Here is a 22381-nt window from a genome sequence, read left to right as displayed (position 1 = left end):
TCTGCAGGATAAAGGCAGAAAAACAGGGTGAAGCAAAATGTTTCTCCTGGTTTTTGTGCAAGCTTCCAGAGCGTGCTACACCGAGTCCTCAGACATACGGTGAGCAGCATGGGCGACTGAAGAAAACTCATTTTGTTTCTTCTTGTATTGCCTGTTAGATAAAATGTCCATTTCATGGGTAAAGAAGTGGTATTTTTATTTCTGGAGGGTAAATGTTTTAAGGTTTCCCAAGATTAGAGTGAGGAAAATGAGAAGTTTATTAGTTTGAAATACAAGTATTGAAAGAAGCATTATGATAAGAAGCAAAGCGTTTCAGTAAAGCAATATTGTAAAAGAAATAAATAAGAAATGAGGAAGGAATTTTCCAGAATTCATTACTTAATTCATGTTCTGTCTGTGGCATCTCCCACTAAAACATATTTTAATATCTCTGTGTTTTGTTTTGCTGCCTTCTAAAAGGCTGTCTGAAAGAGGACGTTTTAGGATCTTCATGTGTCCTAAATTGTAGTGGCTTATACTTTAATCCGGGTAGAAACTGGGAACTCTTCACCTAAAGAGTGTGAGAACTCTTGAAAAGGAGAAGTTTTTGTGATTGAACTGAAACTGAACATCTTGAGCACAGGTTTAAGGACATGAGTTTTCTTGGATTCACAGCATGAACATATCAGTTTCTTCTCTGAGCACCAGGATACAGGTGGGATTTTAGTCCATTAATATACATTCTGTTTCATGTGCACTTCAGACTCATCTGTTTTGACGCAGTTTGGGAAACCTCCCAGCACGGTTTCCAGTGGTGTACTGTAAGTTTGCCTTGCTGCTGGAGAGTTTTGGATGTTGTATGAAAGCAACAGCTGTTACTTCCTTGTTAAAAAAAAAAAAAAAAAACAAACCAAAAAACAAAAGCCAACAAACCCAAACTAAAAAACTCCACTGCACAACAAAACAAAGCACAAAACCACACGCACTTGAAGCGTTTCTCATTCCTTCTAACTATAGATCAGGTTCCAAGAACTGAAGAGCTAACATTAAACTTTTGCATGTTTTGAGAGCATGGATTTACTTAGACCACATCACTAAAACATTTCCAGGCTTCTAGTTATTCTCTCTAATAAAATTAGAGACAAAAAAAACCATAGGTATTGAATCTTCTGGTTTGATTGCTTGTTTTTTTTTTAATGAAACTTAATTAAAATATTTAGAGTATTTTCCCTTACCCAAAACCCTCGTTACAGAAAAATTATTGAGTTTTTACTTTGGAGGAGTACAGGATTATGGATGAAAACTCTGAAATGTCTATCTTCAGATTACCTGATTAGGAAATCCAGTATACCATGTGAGACATTGCATAACTTTACCTTCTTTAATTACAAATCCAGTCTGATTCTTTCTGATACAGCAGCTATACCTGCATATGTAAGAGAAAGCACAAATGAAATATAAAAAGTTTTTCCTTATTCCTGGAAAGCTTAAGGTTTACCCCAGATATTGGCACAGCATCATTGGAAATTTCAGAGCACACTACTGTCCCAAGTGAACATGTGTTCCTCTTGGAACGTGTTTTTTCAGGATCTCAAATGCACCAACCATTTTTTAAAGGATATTTTGTTAACTCTTCACTGAAACAATTTGTTCCCTGCCTTTTCTTCACTAAGTAGTTATTGCTTCTTGTTTCACTAAGAATTTATATTAAGATGCTTCTGTTGGTACTGCAGCCCTGTGGGATAGTCATCCAGGGGTAGTTGAGCTTCAGGCAGAATAGCTGAGGCAGCAGCGCTGTTCTGCAGCAGCTCCCATGGTTTGTGGTTCCTCCTCACACATTTTATATAAAACTTCAGAAAGTAATGAGCTTATCGTGCATGCCATGTTCAGTAGTGCTGCACCTCTGCAGCAACAGTGCAGTGCTTCCACAGGGTATGGAGCTTGCAGTCCGCAGGCCCTGGACCACACCTGGATGTGAGAGCACTTGCACAGAGGAGGAAGGGGTCTAAAGCTGCCTGCCTTCCTCTCCAGAGAGGAAAAGGTTGGCTTGATGGCTGCAACTTTACCACTTCAGTTAGGCAATTGATTGTTACAGGATTGCTTCATTTGGTTTTATAGGAGAACTTTTTGTTTCCTCACAGTTTCATTGCTGAGTTGAAAAGTTTTATGTCTGATCACTGTTCTGATGTTGTGGTTTGCCTTTTTTGAGAAAGGAAATGCCCTCTTAATCACATAACGCTTGTATTGAGCACATTGCACTTGAGACTTGCAAGCTTTAGTAAATTTATGCATGTAATTTTCTAGTGAGGAAAGGTGATACCACCCACAGTGTCCTGTAGGGAAAATGTAGATACATACTTCTTGTATCAAGTGCAAGAAATCATCCAGGGCATCCCCAGACCCGGGAACTGAGACAGGTGGTGCCAGCTCCAGGTAACATCTTACCCTGTGGGGCCACCCACAGTGTCCTGTAGGGAAAATGTAGATACATACTTCTTGTATCAAGTGCAAGAAATCACCCAGGGCATCCCCAGACCTGGGAACTGAGACAGGTGGTGCCACTCCAGGTAACCTCTTACCCTGTGGGACATCCACCTTCCGTGGCCTTTGAATGACAGACTGTGTCTGATAAAACAGGGAAGGTGAGCTGCCTGCTCTTGGAACTGCTCTCAGCTGTGGCAGGGCAGAGCACTCTCTGGAATGTATAGATCTATCCTTGAGGTTTTATTAAACATGAGTATTCTGGGAACTCACACCAGCCCCTTCTGTTCTGTTCAGCTGGAAGTTAGCAAAATGCTGTTCCCAGGGCTGTGCTCATCTTTTTTGTTGTTGCTGGTGCTGATCAAGAAGTCTTTGGCATGGTCAAAGGTATTTGCAGGACATTAAAACAGGGGAAGTGGAAAAACAAATTAAAACTTTGCAGTATCCTTTAAAAACTATGTTAAATAGATGAGGAAAAAAAAACTTAAAAGCATAGGTTGTTTAATACATAAATATGGAAAATCTGATTACGACAGTTGTTACAGATGAGATAAAAATAAATTCTAAGATACCTAAGTATTAATTAAATGGCTGAAGGCCAAAAGCCGCTTTCTGCTCTCAACCTATTTGAATACCAGTTGGAATAAAAGGATGAGGATTTGGCTCTGTATCTACCAGTCCCTAACAAGGCTCCTTGCAGAATTCAGTAGCAGAGGTGATGGGAATCCAGACACCGTGGGGGGAGGCTGTCTTTCTTTCAGCCTCCTCAACACAAGGGCAAAGAATTCAGTTTTCTTCGTCAAGGTAGAACTTTCACTTTCCCGTATCCTGAAGTTCTCTTACTGGTACTCTCTGCTGACTTTTCCTTCCTACAAAGGTCTCCATGACGTTCAGCAGTGTGGGAAGGATGGGGTGGTTATGAGTGTGAGGTTGGAATCCACAGCTCTGTTCTGCATGTGCTCTCCCATACATTCGCTGTTCTGTGCTTGTCTGCTCGCACTCCCCAGCCTGGTACTTGCTGTCAAATGGCCCTGACAGCCCGCTCTGGTGAGTGCCTGGCTCCTTCTGCTTACTGGTGAAGTGGATGGGGGGGCTTAGACACATGGTTTTTGGTAGTAACTTGTCTCTCTGAATGAAAAAGAGCTTGTGACTTAAGCTGTGGGGGTATAGGCTGCAGCATTAGAGGGTTCCATGTACAAGCTGTGATTCCAAATGAAGCTCTATTGCTGTGCCTCAGCAGAAGAGCCACCTCCTTCTGAGTTCAGACAGGGGATTCTGTGGTGCTGGTGCATAGCTTGTGACAGGCATGTCTCAGAAGGTTTTACAGTAAGTGGTGTGTTGTGACTTTTTTGGGTATGGGGGAAATGCCCAAGGAAGGGATGTAGTCATGTATATATAATTTTAGATGGTAGAAAAAATAACAAATTTTTCATGTTAGTCCTTAAATTAATGAAGTTCACATTTAATTAGTACAAACATGGAAATTTATTCCATTCCAAAATATTCAGGTAGCTATTAAACTGTTGCCTTTTTGACTTTAGTTATCTTTGTGGATGGATTTGAGCCCCTATCTTCCATCTTTGCTGTAGTTTGACTGGCATTTTGTGCTCAGTTTCCCTCTTGTGATAAATGTGCTTGGGAAGGATGCCAGGAGCCTATGGAAAGCATCCTGAGGCTTAAACACTTAGTGTGCCAGGAGTTGTCCAGCTCCTAACTCATCCTGCATCAGTGTACTGGTGTGTTTTTCATTCTCCCTTCTAAGCAGCTGACCAGAATATTCATCTGTTTTAGTACTTTCCTTGGAGCTCTCTGACAGAGCTCGTTTTACCAAGGAGCTGTGCGTTGATTCACTGTATGTTGTATTTCCTTCCCCATATACATTTTTGTGTGCTCTCAAATTGTTTTTCATTTGGTAATTTGTTCACTTTAAGTCTGTGACTGTGCATCCCTTTTGGGAGAGTCATTCATAATAGTAGCAGCTGAACCTGGTATTGAAAGAAGCTGGTTCAAACACCTGTTCTTTTGTTTATTGCCTGCAACATTAACTAATGAAGAACAAAGTGTTTGACCATTTATCTGTGCCAAGGCAATTTAAAGCCTATTCAGTATTTATTTGATACCAACTCCGATTTTTTGCTATGGATCTGGGGAATAAGCTTGCATTACCTGTTTCAGTGACATCTCAGCTACTCCCTGGATAGGTTGCTGTGCTCTGCTCTGGATTCTGCTGTCTCAGGAGTTGCAGGGAGGCTGTAGGAGAGCTGTTGGCTGTGCTTGCCTCTGTCTCTCACTGGATGTGCCGAGTCTAGATCATTCAGCAGGGCTGGAGGTACAACAGAGGAGAATTGGGAGGATGGTTGTTAAGAGAGTTTTCTTATGCTTTCCCATGTGGCTGGACAAAGGTCTGTACTGTAACCCCCTTCCTCAGTTGTAGTGCTCAGCTTCTGTTAGTGGGCCTCTGACTCACTGCCCCAGCTTCTATTTTGACATTTGATTCCAGCTCTGATTTTTTTTTCTTTTTCTCCTCTTCAGGAGTCCTTTTTTTTGCAGTGAGTTCTCATAATGTCTTGCTCTTTTGATACCAGAGAAAGAAATGTGAATACAATTTTCACTTTTTCAAGAGCAAAGTGCATTTAATGTAGAATTTCCAAACAAGGCTATGCAAACCTGTAATTACCTCGGGCTCCCCTATAGATCTGTATAGCTCTCTGTGTGTCCCATTGTTAGAATTGCTTTACTGATCCAGATTTCCCCCCCTCCAAGCTTCCTAGAGTTCATTTCCAGGGTGTGACCACTGTCTGGTGGAAGGATGTTGCTCTCAGATTAGCTTGTTAACCCCTACCCTTTTGACATTTCATGTCTTATTCTATAGGGCTGGTTAGATTTATTCCTGTAGTTTCTTTGTTGGATTTACTGTGTTTTATTTGATTTCTAAATATTAATTTTTTTCATGTACATGACCACCAATGGCTTTTATGACACCATCTCCTAAAACCACGAGGTACAGCACTCAGATGTGTACCTGCCCTAGCATGGCATGGCCACGTTTAAGTGCCTGCAGACCTAGTCCTATCGTTTTTGCCACGGCTTACTCAAAACCAGTGACTAGATGAGGTTGTTTGGTCCCTGGGCTTCAGCTGTCTGTAAAATTGCTTAGTAAGCGTCTGTAAAGATAGCCCAGTTCCACACATGCTTTTGCATTTTGTTTTTTCCTCTCTGCATTTGGTGCTTTGTTTAGTCAATTATTTGTTGTTTGGCATCAGTGTTTTGTGGTGCATACAAATAGAAACAGTGTGTGTCTCAAAGTTTTTATATTCTGAAGAGACATGATAAACAGAGAAATCCGCATGCTGGGGACTTTGGGTTTGGGATTCTTTAATTGCTGTTTAGATAGCTTTGTGCTGTTACCTTGTACATAGTTCTTTTTCTGCATTGGAAAGATGTGTCAGTGAAGCATAATTCTTGGTTTTGATATGCTGCACTGAGTAATTGCCCCTAAGAATATGTTATGATCTCAGCAGTGAAATAAGTTGCATTGTTCTTCCTCTGTCTCTATCAAATATGGTTTGAGCCTCCCTGTGCCGAGGAACACTTGCCAGCCTGACAGCTGGACACGCTTGATAGTCACCCTCAGTCCAGCTAATAGGGCTTGTTTTCCAGATTTGGAAATCAGTTTTATCAGGAGCCCTGCTTCCAAATGGGGCAATAGTTTTTAAGCTTCAGGAAGGGATTGTCTGCTCCTGTGTTTCACTTGGTGAGCACTACTATGTGCAGGAGAACAAGGGATGTAATCTGAAAGTAATTGAAATTTGATGTGATCCTTCTTAACTTTTAGTAGAATCACTCATGTTATCAGTATAGAAAGCACTTAATCTGTGTAGGCCGTCTCTGACCACCTGACATGGGTTACTGGGTGCAGAGACACCTCAGATGAATGGTGCTGCCAAAAACACAACTGTGTCTTGTTGGTTTTCTCAACAGCTCCTGTTAATCTTTTGGCTTCTTGTTCTTACAAGGCCGGAAGGGGAAACAGTGAAGCACAAGCCTCTCTTTCTTTTAAGTTCTTTTTTAAAGTCCTCTGAGTTGTTTGAAACCATTCCTGTTGAGGTCAGTGGCAAAACTTTTCTTGTGTCAGTTCAGGATTAGGCCTGCACCCATTTTGACAGGAGAAATCTGAGAACATATTATTGCTCTTCCTAAATGTCAGGCTTTGAAAGGGGATGAGCTGGGGCGAGGGTTGTGTATTGCTTGCCATAAACCAAATTTTTTTCTGCAGGAAGTTGCTGTTCTTCAAGGCCAAAGATAAATACTAAAATGTTAGAAATTTCCTAGGCCTTGCCTTTCAGTTATCTAATCTTGTTCATTTCATATTTCCTAAGACACTCTGCTATGTGCAGTGTTGTTTTAAATTGTCAGTTTCTTCAGTAACTGTTTTTACACTGACTTGCAATATGATAAAAGGGGTCAGTGTTGAAATCAGTATTGCATCATTTTACACTTGATCCGAGACGATAATTCATTTTTTTGTAATTTTATCTGCCCATGGAATGCCATGCTACGGGACACCACACTGGAAAGGGACTCAGCTGGATAGAAAACAGTCTGCATAGTTCCATTGCAAACAATTTTAGTATTTATCCTGGATAGGATGCACATAATTATATGCACATCCTCATAGTGTTTCAGGACAGTAGCTTTTCCCATATGATCCAATATATGATCATAAAAATAGATTTAACACTCTATTTTCATTATGGGAGAAGCAATTTCACTTTTATCTTGATGAATTACATGCCCAGTAATCTGATCAGAGTAGATCTTCAATTAAAAATCTGCAGAGAGGCTGGGGAGCAGAAGTAGCTGTTCACCTCCCCACTTTTGTTTAATTTGTGTTACTTTGCAGTCAGGTCCTTTCCCCAGTTCATTTTCTGCAGCTGCATTCCTCTGCAAGTAACAAGTCCTTTGGCTGTTAAGTCAAAATAGAGGAAGAGAAAGGCAGCGATGTCTACATCATTTTATAAAGTCATCTTGATCTTATCTCTGGCCCTTTCCGCCCAAACCCTCTAAACAGTGCTGAACTGAGTGCCTATAAATAGCCCGGCTGCTCTGGTGCAGAGATGGGCAGCACTGAACCAGAGGCGTGTTTGCTGTGAGCAGAAGGAGCTCTCCTCTCTGGCCTTTCATGTCTGAGCTGGGTAGCTGTGAGCTTTTCTATAGATAGAGCCCAGCAGTGACAGGAACTGTCGCTTAGAGCGGGGCAAGGTGACCTATGCAAGTGTTGCATTTTGGTAAAAAAAAAAGAAAAAAAATAGGGTTTAAAAGAGGAATGGAGGAATGCACGTCTTGTGCAGAGGTGAGTGAGCCCAACTGAGGTGAGGGAGCAGGCGGGAGCTGTGGGAGCTGAGGCAAAGCAGAGGCATTGTTTTGCTGACAGTTACTGTGCTGGTGGGCTGGGCAAGAGTTTGGCTAAAGTGGTGCTGCCTGAGCCTGGGGTGCGTAAGGGCTCTGCCTGACCCCAGTTTAACCATAGCTGTAAATAAGCATAGCAACAGAGATCTGAAATATCCTCTTGCAAGTTGCTGGTTTTTGATCAGCCTCTTGGCTGACTTGATGTCTTCAGGCTTTTCATCCAAGGCGTCTTCCCCAGGACTTCTAGTTCCTCTCTTATTTTGGTTCAGGGCTTTGCAGAGTTCAGTAGCTGCTTTCTTGGTCTCAGTTTTTATTTATATGTGTTTTTTTCCAGGGAATGCAAAAGTCGCTCCATGTTTCTGTCTTAAGCTGGAAAATCTCCTGCCACTTTCCCATTTTCTTCCCTGTAAAAAAATGAGCTGCAGAAATGCGTGATTTCTTTAGTGTGGTAATTTGGATGCTGGTATTTACATTTCTCTTTGATACTCAGGTGCTGGAGTTTAAAATAACTTATGAGAGAAATACATATTTTAGCAGGTTTCCACAGAGTTGGCGAGTGCTGTTTCTTCTACTTGACAGATGGGGGATGGAGACACACAGAGTGAAAATTGCTTTATTGGGAGCTCATAAAAAGTCCATGGCAGAGTAGGAGCATGAATGCATCTTTCTGGGTTCCAGATGAGTGCCTTCAGCTCTGGCCTTGCCTGCAGGGGTATTTCAGCAATGGATGTTGTTTGGTCAGTCTTTGCACTCCGTTTTCTCTTACGCTGAAGCTTCAGCTAAGATAATATCTGAATTTTGGATTATTTGCGTAACACCAGCTCAGAGGTGGTTTAACATTTTGTTTCTGGGTTTTGCTATGGTGTGTTCAACTTCTGGACCCTAAAGCCAGTCCTAGATGCTTTATGGCTTTGTAGAGTGTATTCCTGCTGCTGTGTCCTGTGAAAACGAGTGCCAGGATGCCTTTCAGTGACTGCTTCAGAGCTGTGGGGAGCTGGTGTGGGAAACTGCCATTTTTTACAGGAGCTTAATCCTCAATTGCTTGGTTTTGTTTTTTCTTTTCATTCTACTGGAAGCTCTGTGGAGTTTGGCAGTTCCTGGTGTGCCTGCTTCAGGCACACTGAGTTGGTATTTGCCTGAGCACTGGCAGATACTTCTTCCACTGTGCAGGTGGCTTTGTGAAACAGACCAGTGGGAAGCGTTGAGGCTAGGGTCGGCTAACCCTGGAGCTGGCCAGAATCCATCAAGGCAGATGCTGTTCTTCCAGGAGACAGGGGAGCTCTCCCCCTTTTCTATTTCCCAGCACAGTGGAGGAAGATTGTAGTGGTTTCTATATCTGACAGCTCTCTTTAGGATCTGGTGGAATGTGAAGCCTGCTCTTTCCCAGCTGATTTGTGTGTAGAGGCTTCACCATGGTGGTCCAGACCCTGTGATCTCTCAGGCCAGTTTGAGGACAGCTCAGTCTAGCAAAAGAGAAGCATGTATTGTCAGACGGATGTTTCTCCTTGCAGTCAGCATTTTTTTCGAAGTGGTTTTTGAGGAAGTTTTGAGCTTGGCAAGAGCCAGTGTATGTGGAATGTATCAAAATCTGCAGCTGTTCCAAAAACTAAAGGCACACATTAGAAATATATATAGCATTTTAAAAGCAAGTTTAATGCCCTGGAAAGGAGTTCTAAAATGAGCTAAACCCTGTGGATCAGTAAGAGTATTTATTTTGTGTGCTGTCGTAGCCTGGCAGTTTCCATTTGGTGCTGTTTGTGAATTGATACTTATCTGCGAACCTGACTGTTACAAACCTGAATTCCACTGAGACCTCTGGTATGTTAAAGCTATGTCATTTTCCTGGCACCAAGATACAGAATAACCTGTCTTACAAGATTGTCAGACCATTTGTGTCCTGTGTTTTAACTGGGTGTTTATCATACTGGGCTTTCTCAGCAAGAAGTAGGTTCCTGCAACTCTTTTGGGGAAAGAAGTAGGTTTCTTGTGGTACCAAGGCATGACATAGCACTGCTTGTAGCTCCTAGGCAGTATTTACAATCAGGAACTTGGGATTGGACATTCAGATGTGACTTTTTTGCCTTTTGTCTTTCTGAGCTGCAGTTTTTGAGATTATTTTCATGTAGCTGTTGGTATTCAAACCTGAATGAAATACATGTGGATTAAATCCATACCCCCACATATGCACAGTATATGAATGAGCATATGAGCCTATGTATGCTGGTATGTCAGTCTAGTTATAAAGCAGTTAAAGAAAAGAAGTCAGTGTGCATAGACAGTTTTGGCACTGCAGCCCTGGGAAATGGCAGCTGGCCAGAGAGTACCGAAGCAGGGCCAAGACTATCTGAAGAATACCAAACACTGATGTTGGATACAGCTCCTTCTTTGCTCTGGTTTCACTCTTCACCCCCTGGGCTTGCAGCTTGCCACCTCTTTGCCGGGTAGATGCTGGTTCGCAATGCACAGCTGGAGATAGAGACAGGTGTCCTGGGTGTGTTTGTGCTGGTAATCAGATGCCAATTAAATGCAAGGTGCAATTAGCTGTGACTGAAATCTGACCTCGGTGAGTTTAACTGTTACACACACTGTTAGATTTGAAACGCTCATTCAGTTTTAAGTTATTTATCTTCTTGGGTATCGTGATAGCACTGGAGACAAGGGTAAAACCTCACCGCAGTGTGGGTTGTTTGTTCATGAGAGTTTTATCCTGTGAAGGCTGCTCAGTTTTGCTGAATGAATCTGTGAAACGCTTCCAGCAGAGGGCACTGAGGTTATTGGTCTCCAGCTTCAGTTGTTCCCCTAGGGGTGTGTGCTGGGGAAGCAGAAAACATGCCTGTCAGTAAAACCTGTGCTTCACTGCTCTCCTCTGATGCTTTTGTAGACTGTCATAAAAGAGGGGATGCTAATGAAACAGACCAGCTCCTTCCAGCGCTGGAAGAGACGATACTTTAAGCTGCGAGGACGAACGCTCTACTATGCAAAAACTGCTAAGGTAGGTCCTGACAGTGCCAGTGAGGCCAAGGAAGGAAGTCAGTAGAGGAGCTTTGGAGGCAGATGGGAATCAGTGGGGAGGCAGACTCCCTTTGAGTCTGCTGCTTATACATTGGATTCAATAATTTATTGAGATTTTGATTTTTTTCTTTACAGTCCATTATTTTTGATGAGGTGGATCTGACAGATGCCAGTGTGGCAGAATCCAGCACAAAGAATGTCAACAACAGCTTCACGGTAGGACTTACTGCATTATTTTCTGTTCTTCTTCCATCTTTTCCCCACATCCCATCTCTTTTGCAGAGTTGAAAAACACCTGAACGATCTTCACAGCATCTTTCATGAAAAATGAAAAATAAACTCACTTTTCTTTACAGTATTATAACTCATATTTAACTCTTATGGGAAGTTACCTCAGGGAAATACCTTAGGTTACTATGTATTGTGCTAAGACTTGGCATTCAGGGATTTTCTTCCCTGTAAGCTAAGAGAGTTAGATAGAACCTGTTTGCACAGTGGGACAGAAAAATCTGTTATGCTGAGGGAGTTAGAGGTGATGTTCATGTTTATGCTGGAGATCTTGCTAAAGGAATTTAGTTTTTCCCATAGGCATTGAAGTATGTAAACTTCTTTGCCTGACTTTATTTGTGTGTGTCTCTGTGTGTGTTTATGTATGCCTGCTATATATAGTGGGAAAGCAAAAGGAGGAACAGAAAGAAATAGCACAGAAATAACTGTGGGATTGGTTCAGGATACTTGTCAGATGTGGAATGTCTGCTAAGTAGTTGCAGTCTGGAAATGCAGTGGTGTCCCTACTTCATTTTCTCCAGGCTCAGGAACTAGGAGGAAAAATGATTGTATTTCTAAGGTGCAAGGGTTCTGCAAGCTCCAGTTTGGGGGAGCACCTGGTGTGCAGAAAAAACCCATTAACATCAGCCCTGCAGGGTGAGTGTCGAGCTGGTGAACAGCAGCAAACCTCCACACAGCTGCTGAGGGAGTCGGTACAGAGGAGAAGGAGGGCCTGGGGAAAGGAAGTGTTGCTCTAAGGCAAGGTGAAAGGGGGAGCAATCCAGGTGGAGGGAGGAATCCCTCTTGGTCCTGCAGATGGCGACCAACACTGAGCAGTGTGCCTCGCGCTGCAGCAGGATCTGCTGCTTTGAACGTCTGCTAAATGGCATTTCTGATGCGTAGCTGTAGGTTTTAGCTTTGCAGTGCCTGTGTCCAGATAAAACCCCAACACCTTCCCAAAGCTTGAAAACACTTTCTACATCCATAGTTGGACAGGTAGGAGGCACATCTGGGTATGGTAAGTAAATATTGATATCAGGTGTTAATGTGAGAGTACAGAGAGGTTTATGCAGTGATTTGAGTAGGGAATATGTTTTCACGACTGTGGTGTTATTTACCTGTTAATAAAGCATTTTATCCTGGATCTTGCTTCAGTTTTCTCAAATATAAATAAAGACTGATTTTTCAGGTAAATGTACTGTTACTGTGCTGCTTACTGTTATAGTTGGGAGAGATCTAATATGCATCAGGAAGACTGTGTTAGGGACAGAAGGGAGTAGTGTATTTTCTCTCTCACATTGCCCCATCCGAGTTATTTCCAAGACTCTTGTATCAGGCTCTTGTGTCAGTCCCTGCCTTCCATAGCTGATAAAAGCTAAAGGGTTACCTTGAAATTCAAGCAGGTAGAGTTTGCACTGTCTCCAGCTGAGCAGTGTGTCATGGTGCTTAGGTAAATTAAAGAAAAGCACGTTTCCTCCTTATTTCTATCTGCTCTTTCTATCGTGGCTTATGGAGGCACTTGACTCATTTACCTTGAAGTTTAAAACCACTTAGGAAATCAGAAGGTGGCCTAGTCTTGCTGTGGTTTGCTCTGTTACATCATTGATGTCAGTGCTTTGGATTCCTTGCAGTCATGCAGTTTTCTGTTGGTTTTCTTTGAGACCACTCTGCTTCCCCTCTACTTCCTTTTTAAATTCAGAGTTCTTTGATGCATTTTTTTTCTCTGTTTCAAATCTGTGAGTTATACGATTGGAGGTTTTTCTCCTTAACTGAAAATATGTAGCATTTGGTGTTGTAATCAGAGTTTTAGATGTTCTGCTTTTCTTTTTGGTTTTCAGTTTTCTTCAGTGGAGACTGGTACTTGTGGATTTATAAAAGAATGGTTTCTTTCTGAGAAAACTCAACCTCTATCCTGTCTGTGCTGCCTGATGTATAGATTTTGCAGGTCAGGCTGCCTGAATGACTCCCCTAAGTTCTTGATATAAAGACAAGCAACAAAAACATCAGATAAGCCACTTGGAGGACCAATGTTTATCCAAAACAAAGAGGTAATAAGGGCTGACAAGTCAAAAGAGCAACTGTTGAAAGTGCATTGAGGAGCATGGGGAGGCAGCCTCATGAGAGGAGAAAACCAGAGCATAAAGCCAGCAAAAGTTGTGCTGCATGGAGAGAGGAGTAAGGTTAAAAAATAGCTGCCAGTAAACCTTTTACATAGGGCATGACTGACAGGTAATTTGTTTGCTCTCAGCAGGAAGGAGAGCAAGAAAAGTGAGTTTTAAGACACGGACCTCTTCCTTTTGAAAAAAGTGTGTAATAAATTCCACTGTGGTTGACTTGGTAGATCTTGCATAGATTTCCTCAGTAAGTGTATCCTGTTTGCAGTGGGGACTGTTTTCAGGAGTGGTACTCAGTGTTATTGGATAGATGGCTATAGAATGGGCTGGAAGCACGTGACATGGGGCATTTTTGAGCTTACAGTGTTGTACTGCTCCATTCCCTGATGTGTAACAAAAAGCTTTATGTTTAGCTTTGTTCCTTTAGGTCAGGCAGTGTGGCTGCAGAGGTATTTAACAAGAAGCCTCTGGGAATAAATCTTATAGCAGCCCCATGCCAGAGCTCTCTTCCCTCATTAGGCCTCTGGGCGTGGTATTTGCTGGTTCTGTCACATCTCTGTCCTTGAGTATTAGCTGTCTACAAGGTAAATTCTTCAGGGATGTCTGGGCTGTGACAGGTGCTTTCCATGTATGATGCCTTGGTACATGGTGCATAGATCTCTCCCCAGTGCCTCTGTCTTGCACAGGGCCTTAGAGAAGATCTGCTGTGGCACAAGGCAATGATAAGTGTGTTGTCCTAATAGTTCAGGACCCTTTATTACAAAGAGAGCAGTCTACTTTTAGCCTGGACTCTTGCCATCAGTGTGTGCTTTCTTAGCCATACCCTCAAAACCTCTTGTGATTTCTAAAAAGCTGATAGATGATTTGGGATCACTCTGGGTACATTGGGTCTTCCCAGTGAGACTTTAGCTCTTTCTGTGAACAGTTTTTTCTTGGACTTGTAGTTTTGGCTTAACGTGATTTGTTAAGGTGCCCACATGATAAACTAGCCTGCAGTTCTGTGAGGAGCATTAAAACAAAATCTGCAAGGAGGATGAGTTCCATGCTTTAATCTGAAGTAGTGTTTTCTAAAGATGATGCTGGGAAGCCTAGGTTTTACTGATCTCTGTCTCAAAATGATCTGCTTACCTGTGTCATGGACCTGAGCCATCCATCATGCCTATTCTCTCCTGTGACACCTGCATGGTCTGGGGGACACGAAACTCTCTTGCCTGCTGCTCAGGTCAACGTTTTGATACCAGAGCTGTCCCCTCAAAAGTCTTTGAAAAGGCTTTGGATTGTCTTCTTTGGCCCAGTTTTGTAAACGTTTGTGTGGTGAACAAATTATTCCTCCTCACATACTGGTGTGTGGGCTGAAAACCTGCCCTTTTCTAGAAAGTGCCAACTAAGTTAAGCCTGCTGCCTTCAGTGTAGTTGGTACAGTTAAAGAAGTGATTCCTTATCAGTTCATTGACCCTCTATTGCTTTGTGGAGGATTTGTATAGAGATAAGGTATGTGTTCTTTAATACTAGGCAAAAATGCCTGTCATCGTCAGGAGAGGGCCTGGAAAGGACATCATATCTTCCCAAGTACACATTTTGTGTTCCAGTTTGATTCTCACATGGTGGTTTGGTAAATGTTTTCCAGTTATTGCTACCAAATGGTGGTGTGGACTTTTACCCTCATTCACATAACAGTAATTACAGCATTTACTTCTTATCCCATCTGATTCAGAGCTTTGAGATCCTGTAGGAGAAATATCCTCTGTGGAGAGGGAATTTTGTGTAGTTTGGTTTCTTCTTTCTGATGCTTTGGTGAAGTAGAAGCTGGTTCAGAGCATGTTTTTGAGTGCCAGGAGCCATGCTAGTAACCCCTCCTCCACAGTTAATGGCTGTTCACTGGAAGAGGTGGAGCTTGAGCTCCTGAGCTCCTGTAAACCCTTTTTTGTTGGGAAGTACCTCTCAGCTCAGCCGCAGACAGGAAACAGCATATTATTACAGGCAGCGCCTGCCTCTCCACTTCATTGCCGTCAGAAGGAAACTTATCCCAGCTCCTCCTTAAGCAGGCAGCTAATCAGCTTGTGGCAAGTGGTACGTAGCTCAGAGAGACTGACCACAGACGAGACTAATCCTTGCATGTCAAGCACTCTGTTCAGGTTTTTCTCTGAGGGAGTAGGCTCTTCTGGACACTAGTGTAGAGGAAGACTGAATGTGAAAGGTAAGAGCAGGAGTGTGAGTTTTCTGGATTGAGCACTGGGAAACGTGGCACCTGTGCCAGCATAACAGATAGCAGAAGCTCAGGTTCTTTGGCATACGTTTGCTACAAGCTCTTACTGTTCAGGTGTTGTCTCCTGAGTGGATTCGTGTAGATGTATCCTCTAGAAGAGGAGTAAAGGGAAATGTGCCTGCGGTGCTGTTAGAAATGCTGCACCCAGTTAAGAAATACTATTTATTAACTGATGATTCACCCTGACCAATGTCCCAGGAGAGAGGAAGTATTCAGGTTAGAGTAATACCTCTCTTACAGAGCACTTGCATGACTGGTGGCAACAGTGGTTCTGGTAGGCTGAGGAACAGTGGTTCTGGTAGGCTGGTGGCCCTGAATGAAGAGAGTGCAGTCATCTCTGAGAAGGAGTATGGATGTCATTCTCCAGCTGTATGGAAGCCTGAGGTGTGCTACAATTTTTTCATATTATAACCTTGTTATTTACTACTGACTCTATTCAGTAGCAAAGTTGGTGGTTTCTGTCTTGTGGAGTTTTACTTTACTGACCTCCTCCAGGGTGTGTATTTTTGCTGTATTGTCCCAGGGCTTACTGATGGTGTGGAGAAATAGCATGAATTTTCATTCCTGAGTTAGTCACTTTTCCTATAAACAGAGGGCAAAGTGTTTGAGCTTGGGTAAAAAATCAAAGTGCTGACAGTCCTTCCTGATGGGGAGAGTATGCTGTTGATATTTGCAGTTCATGCACAGTGAAGTGAAAGTGCCTATGCCTGTTCCTGATTTTGTGTCAAGTTGAATTATTTGTGTAGGTGCTTTTAAATTAAAATATATTATTTTCAGTAGAGAAGGCAGTAGAAGACAGAAGTCTTCTCTGAAGAGTTCTGTTTTGAAGGAAAATAGAGCTGCTGAATCTACAGAAAGTTTGCTGCTCTTGCCTAGCACAGGAGCTGTGTGCCTGTAAGGCAGTGTTGGAACAAGAGAATCCCAGATCAGAGGTTGGTTGTGCTGATTTGAAATACAGGCTTTGAAAAAGAGCATGTCACTTATTTTTATGAGGAGAAGAATATAAGAACTTTTGTTGCAAGCTGTTTGCAGGAAGTCATAGTTGGACTTCAAGCTTCGGCTGATAGAGATCAGGAAAATCTGCATGGTTTGACACTTGCACAGATTCCCAAAACTGCCCTGTGTGGCTTCAGCCCTCTGGAGAAAATGGAGTTGAACATATGCTTCACAGAGTCACTGGGCTTCCTAGCAAGGGAGAGGATTTTCCTCCCCTGCTTCCTCTACTGGGGGGTAAAGGGACCCAGAGAGAAGGCATCAGCTGGGCAAAAAGACTGATTCATCTGGAGGCGTAGTGACACAGGCCTGTCCTAGGTGTCCTGAATTCTCACACAGTCATGGATTGCCCTGTTAATGTTTGGAATAGGGGAAGATTAGAAAATGGGGACTTCTGAAGAGGATGGTTCTTTTTTTCCTTGTTTTTAAACTCTTGTCTCTAAATTGGGCAAAATTGGAGCACACGCTGGAAATGCAGTTTTTGCTGGGGGTTGTTGTCTTTTCCACACCCATGTATGTAGACATTCAGGAATTGTACACTCTTTGCTAGTGCTTGTACTCTGTTTATATTGGCAGCTGTCAGAATTTCCTTTATAAGCAAGTGAAAAGATGAGTAGAGCTGTGTATTGCCGTGTCTAGAATTGCTCTGCTGGTTTTCCACCTTCCTTCATTAAGTGCAGTTCAGTCCCCATTTCCTGTCAGAACCACTGCAGTTTCAAAATACTTTGCTATTTTAGTAGTTTGTAATCCAGAGTTCAATTTTTTTCTCCTTGAGAAAAGGCCCTTTGGTAAACAGACCATTCTGAGTCACTGTTAGTCAGTGAAAATAGTCATTTAAAATCCTTTCATGTCAAGGATTTTTGAGACTCTTAATCCAGCCTCCTGTGGCAGCTGGTTATTAGTCTGCTGTCACAAAAGAAGGAAAAATCTGGAATAAAACTTCCAAAAAGAAGATAAACATGGAAGAAGAGTTAGAGAGTCTGGAAGAGGTTGCTGTGGGTGGAGAGATCTGGCGATTGCTACTGTACGTTACAGAGTGACTCAAAAATATGCAGGAGTTTTTGAGAGAGATGAAACTACTGGAAGAATTCATATCAGACTGAGCTTTAACTATTTTACTGTGGGACAGGATAGGCATGGAGCTGAAAAGTGAAGGAGACTGTGAAGAGCTTTTGCTTTCATAGAGGGAAGTTTACAGCTTTGAAATAATGTCTGCCCTTGTGCCTGAACACTGGAAGCCTTTGTTTGATAATCTCTTTGCTCTTTGTAACTGTCACGCTGAATTGCAATTTCACCTACCTTCCTGAGCAAGACTGGATTTCAGCTGCCAGGTGAGGGCACAAAGGCAGAACAATGTGTGGTCATTTGAGAACACGTTCAGCTTTACATAGGAGCTGCTCTGGAAGGAAAAGGCTCCTCTGCAGAGAGAGGCTTGCTAGCATTACTTGCAGAAATGCTGGCGTCCTATTTGTGGTGCTTGTGATGGTGCGTGAACAGGACTTGTCTTAGCCTGGTGGCCCAGTGTGGAAAGATCTTGGGTTCATCAAGCTGTTGAAAGCTATTAATTTCCTTTTGTGCTAGCTACCAGCTTCTGTTCAACACTGATGAAGTTATGAGGCTGTGAGGAGCTGCTACTAACAATAAACTCTCAGTAATAGGTTGTTTCCCTACCACTGGTAGGATCTTCTGTTGCCCAGTGCTGTGATTTACTGGGTGCCAGCCTTGCCATGTGGGAGCCCACTGAGACAGCAGCTCTGCCACTGGGGAGCAGTCCTGCCCCTCTGTTCTTCATGGGTTTACTTCAGTTTGAGTGAGTAGGAAGCTTTCTCTGAAATATCCTTTACCTTCCTAAATGGGCTGCCCTTTCTGAACAGAATGGTTCTGTTTAGGAACCCTTCCTGGCAGGACTGTGTCCTTTGGAAAACAGGTAAAGGGGTGCATGTGCATCTGCTGCATGACATGGAGGGTGTGTGGGTAATGGAACTGTGCTAGGATTCTTTGAAACTTGGTGCAGCCACTCTACCCACTCCCATTGGATACTGCTCCATCGTTGGAGATCTCTAGGGATTAACAGGCCTGAACTACCAGGATAGTTGCTTTTCTCACCTGCTAACAGTGGCATGCTCTAGCTTTTGACATCTGTTAAGTTGTTGTTAAAGTCTTAAAATCCTCTTGTATGTGCTCCTCTTACCGATTGCCAAGAACAGGAATGTGCCTTGTTTAGGAACAGTTTCCAGAAGCCTGTAGGAATGTGACCCTGGTATGAGAGATGATAATTTTCCCAGGGAGAACTCTGTGACTGGTCTAGTTTCCCGCTGCAGCATGGGGGAGGATAGGGACTGGGAGAAATCCCAGATGGAGGGTCAGCACGAGTTGAACTTGACCTGCAGCACAGCACAGTGCAGTAAGTGCCAGTGCTAATGCTCAGAGAAGATGCACTGCTGCCCTGGCTCAGGAGGGACAGATTGCAAGGTATGTGAACCTAATAATGTAAAAATGGTCCTAAAGAGAATCACAACACTTGCTGGACCTGCTTTCCTATAGAAATGAGCTGTCCTGGATTTTGTAGATTGTAAACAAAGGTAAACAGCCACATGGGGGGATAAAATAGCCAGTGTATTGTGAACAGAGATTTGGGAACTTAGGGCTTTGAGGAAAATCTTGTTACTGCTGTTTAAAAAAAATGGGAAAGGAATTTGGCATAACTATAAGGCTAGTAATGACTTGTTTTATTTGGTGGAAATGAGAGTTTCCATAGGTGGAAGATGGTCATTTTACCAGGAAATTAAGATCTTGCATTAAAAAAAACCACAGAACTGGTGCATTTCTCTAGTGTTATGTAAAAGGCTACTTTTTCTTTTCCATACCATCCAGGTTTTGGGGGAAGAGAATTGGTGCAGATCTAGAGAGCTCTTACTGACCTCTGCAGTGAGTTAATGGGATTGGATTTGTTGGCAAAACTGGGTGAAAGCTGAATTGCAAAATACAGTAGGGCTGTGGAAGAAGGCAAGGCTTGGACCCTCATGAGTCTTTGATACTCATATTATTGCTCTCTTCCAAACTGTAGAGACCTACTAAAGTCATACTGACTCACTGCCTAAGGCTTTGCTGGCCTGACACTGAGCTCCAGATTGTTTCAGAAATAGACATAATTGAGACTGGCTGGTTTGAATCTCAAATTTGTGTTTTATTCTCCCTTTTTCAGTCTTATTTTCTGTAGATTTGCTGAGGGAGTAGCACTTGCTAATCCACACTTAATCCATTTTGCCTGTGTGGGTTCAGTAATTGTGTTTGAAACACAGTGGATTTGCTGGTTTGTGTCCCTTGCTGATAAATAGAGGTGAGGTGTTTTAGTGTATTCCAGACTGCTATCTCTTAAACAGGAGCTGAAGTGGAAAAAAGTCTGCATCCTCATTACAGTCTCACCCAGTTTTCCTTCCTGAATCTTGGGCTCTCAGGATGCCAAGATCATTCTCCATCATACAGAGCAGACATAGGAGTTAGCTACAGGTGGGGGATGGTTTCCTTACCTTTGTCATATGTGATCAAACTGAAGGTTTTGTAGCTTTTTATATTTTTTCTAGTTTCTAGGTCTCTAGAGCTGCAGAAATTCCTGTTGTCTGTACTCAAGTCATCAACTGTTTGGAATAATGCAGGATCTCTTAGGGGGATTTATGGCTAGCACCTTTGAAAGTCTGTGTTGGAACAGGATATGAGTAAAAGGAAGCAGTCAGAATGAGCAGGTGTTCTCATACCCCCACATTTGGCCATTCTGAGAAATGTACACATCAGGAAAATTATATTTAGCGAAGTTGAATGTCCCCCCACCTCATCTCCCCCTGCAGCGTTTCTTCTGTCAGCTCTGTGATTGGGCCAGTGTGGTCTTAACTTGCTTTGCCATCTTTTGTGGTCACTGAGCTCACCAGATGTACTCTGATAACAAACAGTCCCAGGGCATACTTGGCTACACTGTCACTTTATTACTGAGAAGTTTCTGGGCAGCCAGAAAATGCCCTACGTGACCAGAGATGATAAAGTTGTCTCGGTGGCATCAAGACAAGAGGATGAAGTTTATGCTCCAGCTGTTGAAGAGGGGAAGGTTGCTCAGCACAACAAAGGATGAAGTATATCAGATTTCTGTTTAAAATTTGGTCTAATATAGGAGTCTTTTTTGGACTGCCTTTCAAATCTGATTATTCACAGCTGTTCATCAGGGAAGGACATCCAGGGACATTAGTCCATTTTTAGAACATGAAATGAGGAATTTTCTTTGGTTGGCTCTGTTGTTTGTTAGCTGGCTGGATTTGAAATGTCAGTAAACTGGTGTTAATTTTGGACAGAGGAGTGTGGGTCAACATGAGAGGTGGGGGTTAACAGCTGGTAAGAGGGAATGGGCCATGTGTGAGAGAGAGAGGGGATAAAGCTAAACTTTCAGTGTTCAAAGTGTCTGTGTTTGTACAAGACAGCCAATGAATGCATGGTTAATTTCAGATTTGGGGTTTTTTTTGATTTAGAGTGGGAAGGCTTGAAAATTGGGAATTTCTCTAATAGATTTGAGATGAGTCATGGAGGGCACATAACTACTTGCTGGGGACCTGACTATCACCCCCATTTCTGCAAAATGTATTGCAGGGATTTCACATGCAGTGGGAAGTTCATAATTAACCTTTATCCTTATTTGAAATGTTTTTAACCCTTCCTGCCATTCCCGTGTGTTTTTGTGGCTCTCCGGGAGTGATTAGAGGGATTGGCAGCCTTTTTATCCCCCATGACTATGGAGCTCTTTTTTCTGGTCAGGATTAGATGTCAATCATATCACCATGTAGTGAGCATGGGCACCCAGTTTCTACTAATGAGTGAAATCTAAAGAATCACGCCCGGAAGTTCAGTAGCATTTAGGATCAAGAAAGTTTTTAATATTTACTTTTTAGGCAGAACAAGCACTTTTAATTTGCATAATTGCTCATATCTAGATACAGTTTTGAGCTGTTTTGGGACAGGAATGCTCAGAGTTCTGCCAATTGCGAAACAGGCCAAAAATCTATGAGATTAAAAATAAATCTGAAGACTTTTTCTTGTTGTTTTTTTTTTAACTCCTAGTAAGGCAGCCCTCATCGTAACTCAGAAGCAATCAGACTGTTGTTTTCGTGCTCTCCATTTATGAGAACAAGAGGTCACTGGATGACATTACTGCTTTGTAAATTTAGAACAAATAAAAGGAAATGGTACTTCACCTAGCGCGTCGTCATCCTGTGGAATATACTGTTCCAGGATGTTAGTCAAAAGCTGTAGCCGGAACATAAAAAAATAGCTGGACCATGCTTGTTTGTAGCCATCACCAAGAGGGATGACCAAGCCTTGTGTTCCAGAGTGGTGGCTCATTACAGCTCTAGCTGAGAGTGAGCTCCCTGGACTCCTGGCTGGGAAAGGACAGCTTTCCAGGGGAAAGATTGGTGGGGCTTCTCTTGAGATGACGAGAATGATTTTATTTTTGTGCGAGATGTTAAATTGATCATTGCTCTTGCCTAGACAGCCTTGCCCGTCTGTCAGTATCCTTCAGCAGGGGGATGTGTGGAGCTGAAATAGCTCTTTCAAGGAGAGGGGTGGAGCAGTGGCAGGAGGAGTGTGAGTGAGAGCTTCTGTTGCTCAGCAGAGCGCAGTAGCACGCGTGCTGCCCTGTGCAGGAAGGAGCGGCAGCTGCTGTGCTGCAGGGCAGGCACGGGGGGCTGATGCTCGCCAGGTACCCGGGCTGGGCTGGGGGGTGGGTGTGGGGTGTGTGAACGGCAGAGCTGCTGAACTGCTCTGCAAAGGAAGGGCATCTTAACACGTTTCTGGATTCCTGATTATCCTCTTTAAGATA

General features: G+C 42.8%; 1 protein-coding gene across 11 annotated transcripts in view; it reads left to right on the top strand.

Annotated features, from left to right (window-relative positions):
• DGKD (diacylglycerol kinase delta) overlaps positions 1–22381 on the top strand; it is a 58076-nt gene that overhangs the window by 4850 nt on the left and 30845 nt on the right. For 2 of the 11 annotated variants that reach the window (XM_041414511.1, XM_041414513.1), the window contains 2 exons: positions 10751–10861; positions 11017–11097. In XM_041414511.1, coding sequence (XP_041270445.1) covers positions 10751–10861; positions 11017–11097 — 192 coding nt within the window. The other 9 variants (XM_041414512.1, XM_041414519.1, XM_041414518.1 and 6 more) reach the window with 9 other exon arrangements.

The sequence above is a fragment of the Onychostruthus taczanowskii genome, unplaced genomic scaffold, assembly GCF_017590055.1.
Source record: "Onychostruthus taczanowskii isolate IOZ18803 unplaced genomic scaffold, ASM1759005v1 scaffold45, whole genome shotgun sequence".
NCBI lineage: Eukaryota > Metazoa > Chordata > Aves > Passeriformes > Passeridae > Onychostruthus > Onychostruthus taczanowskii.
Note: the sequence above shows the minus strand (reverse complement) of the source record. Positions and strands in the feature narration are given on the sequence as shown.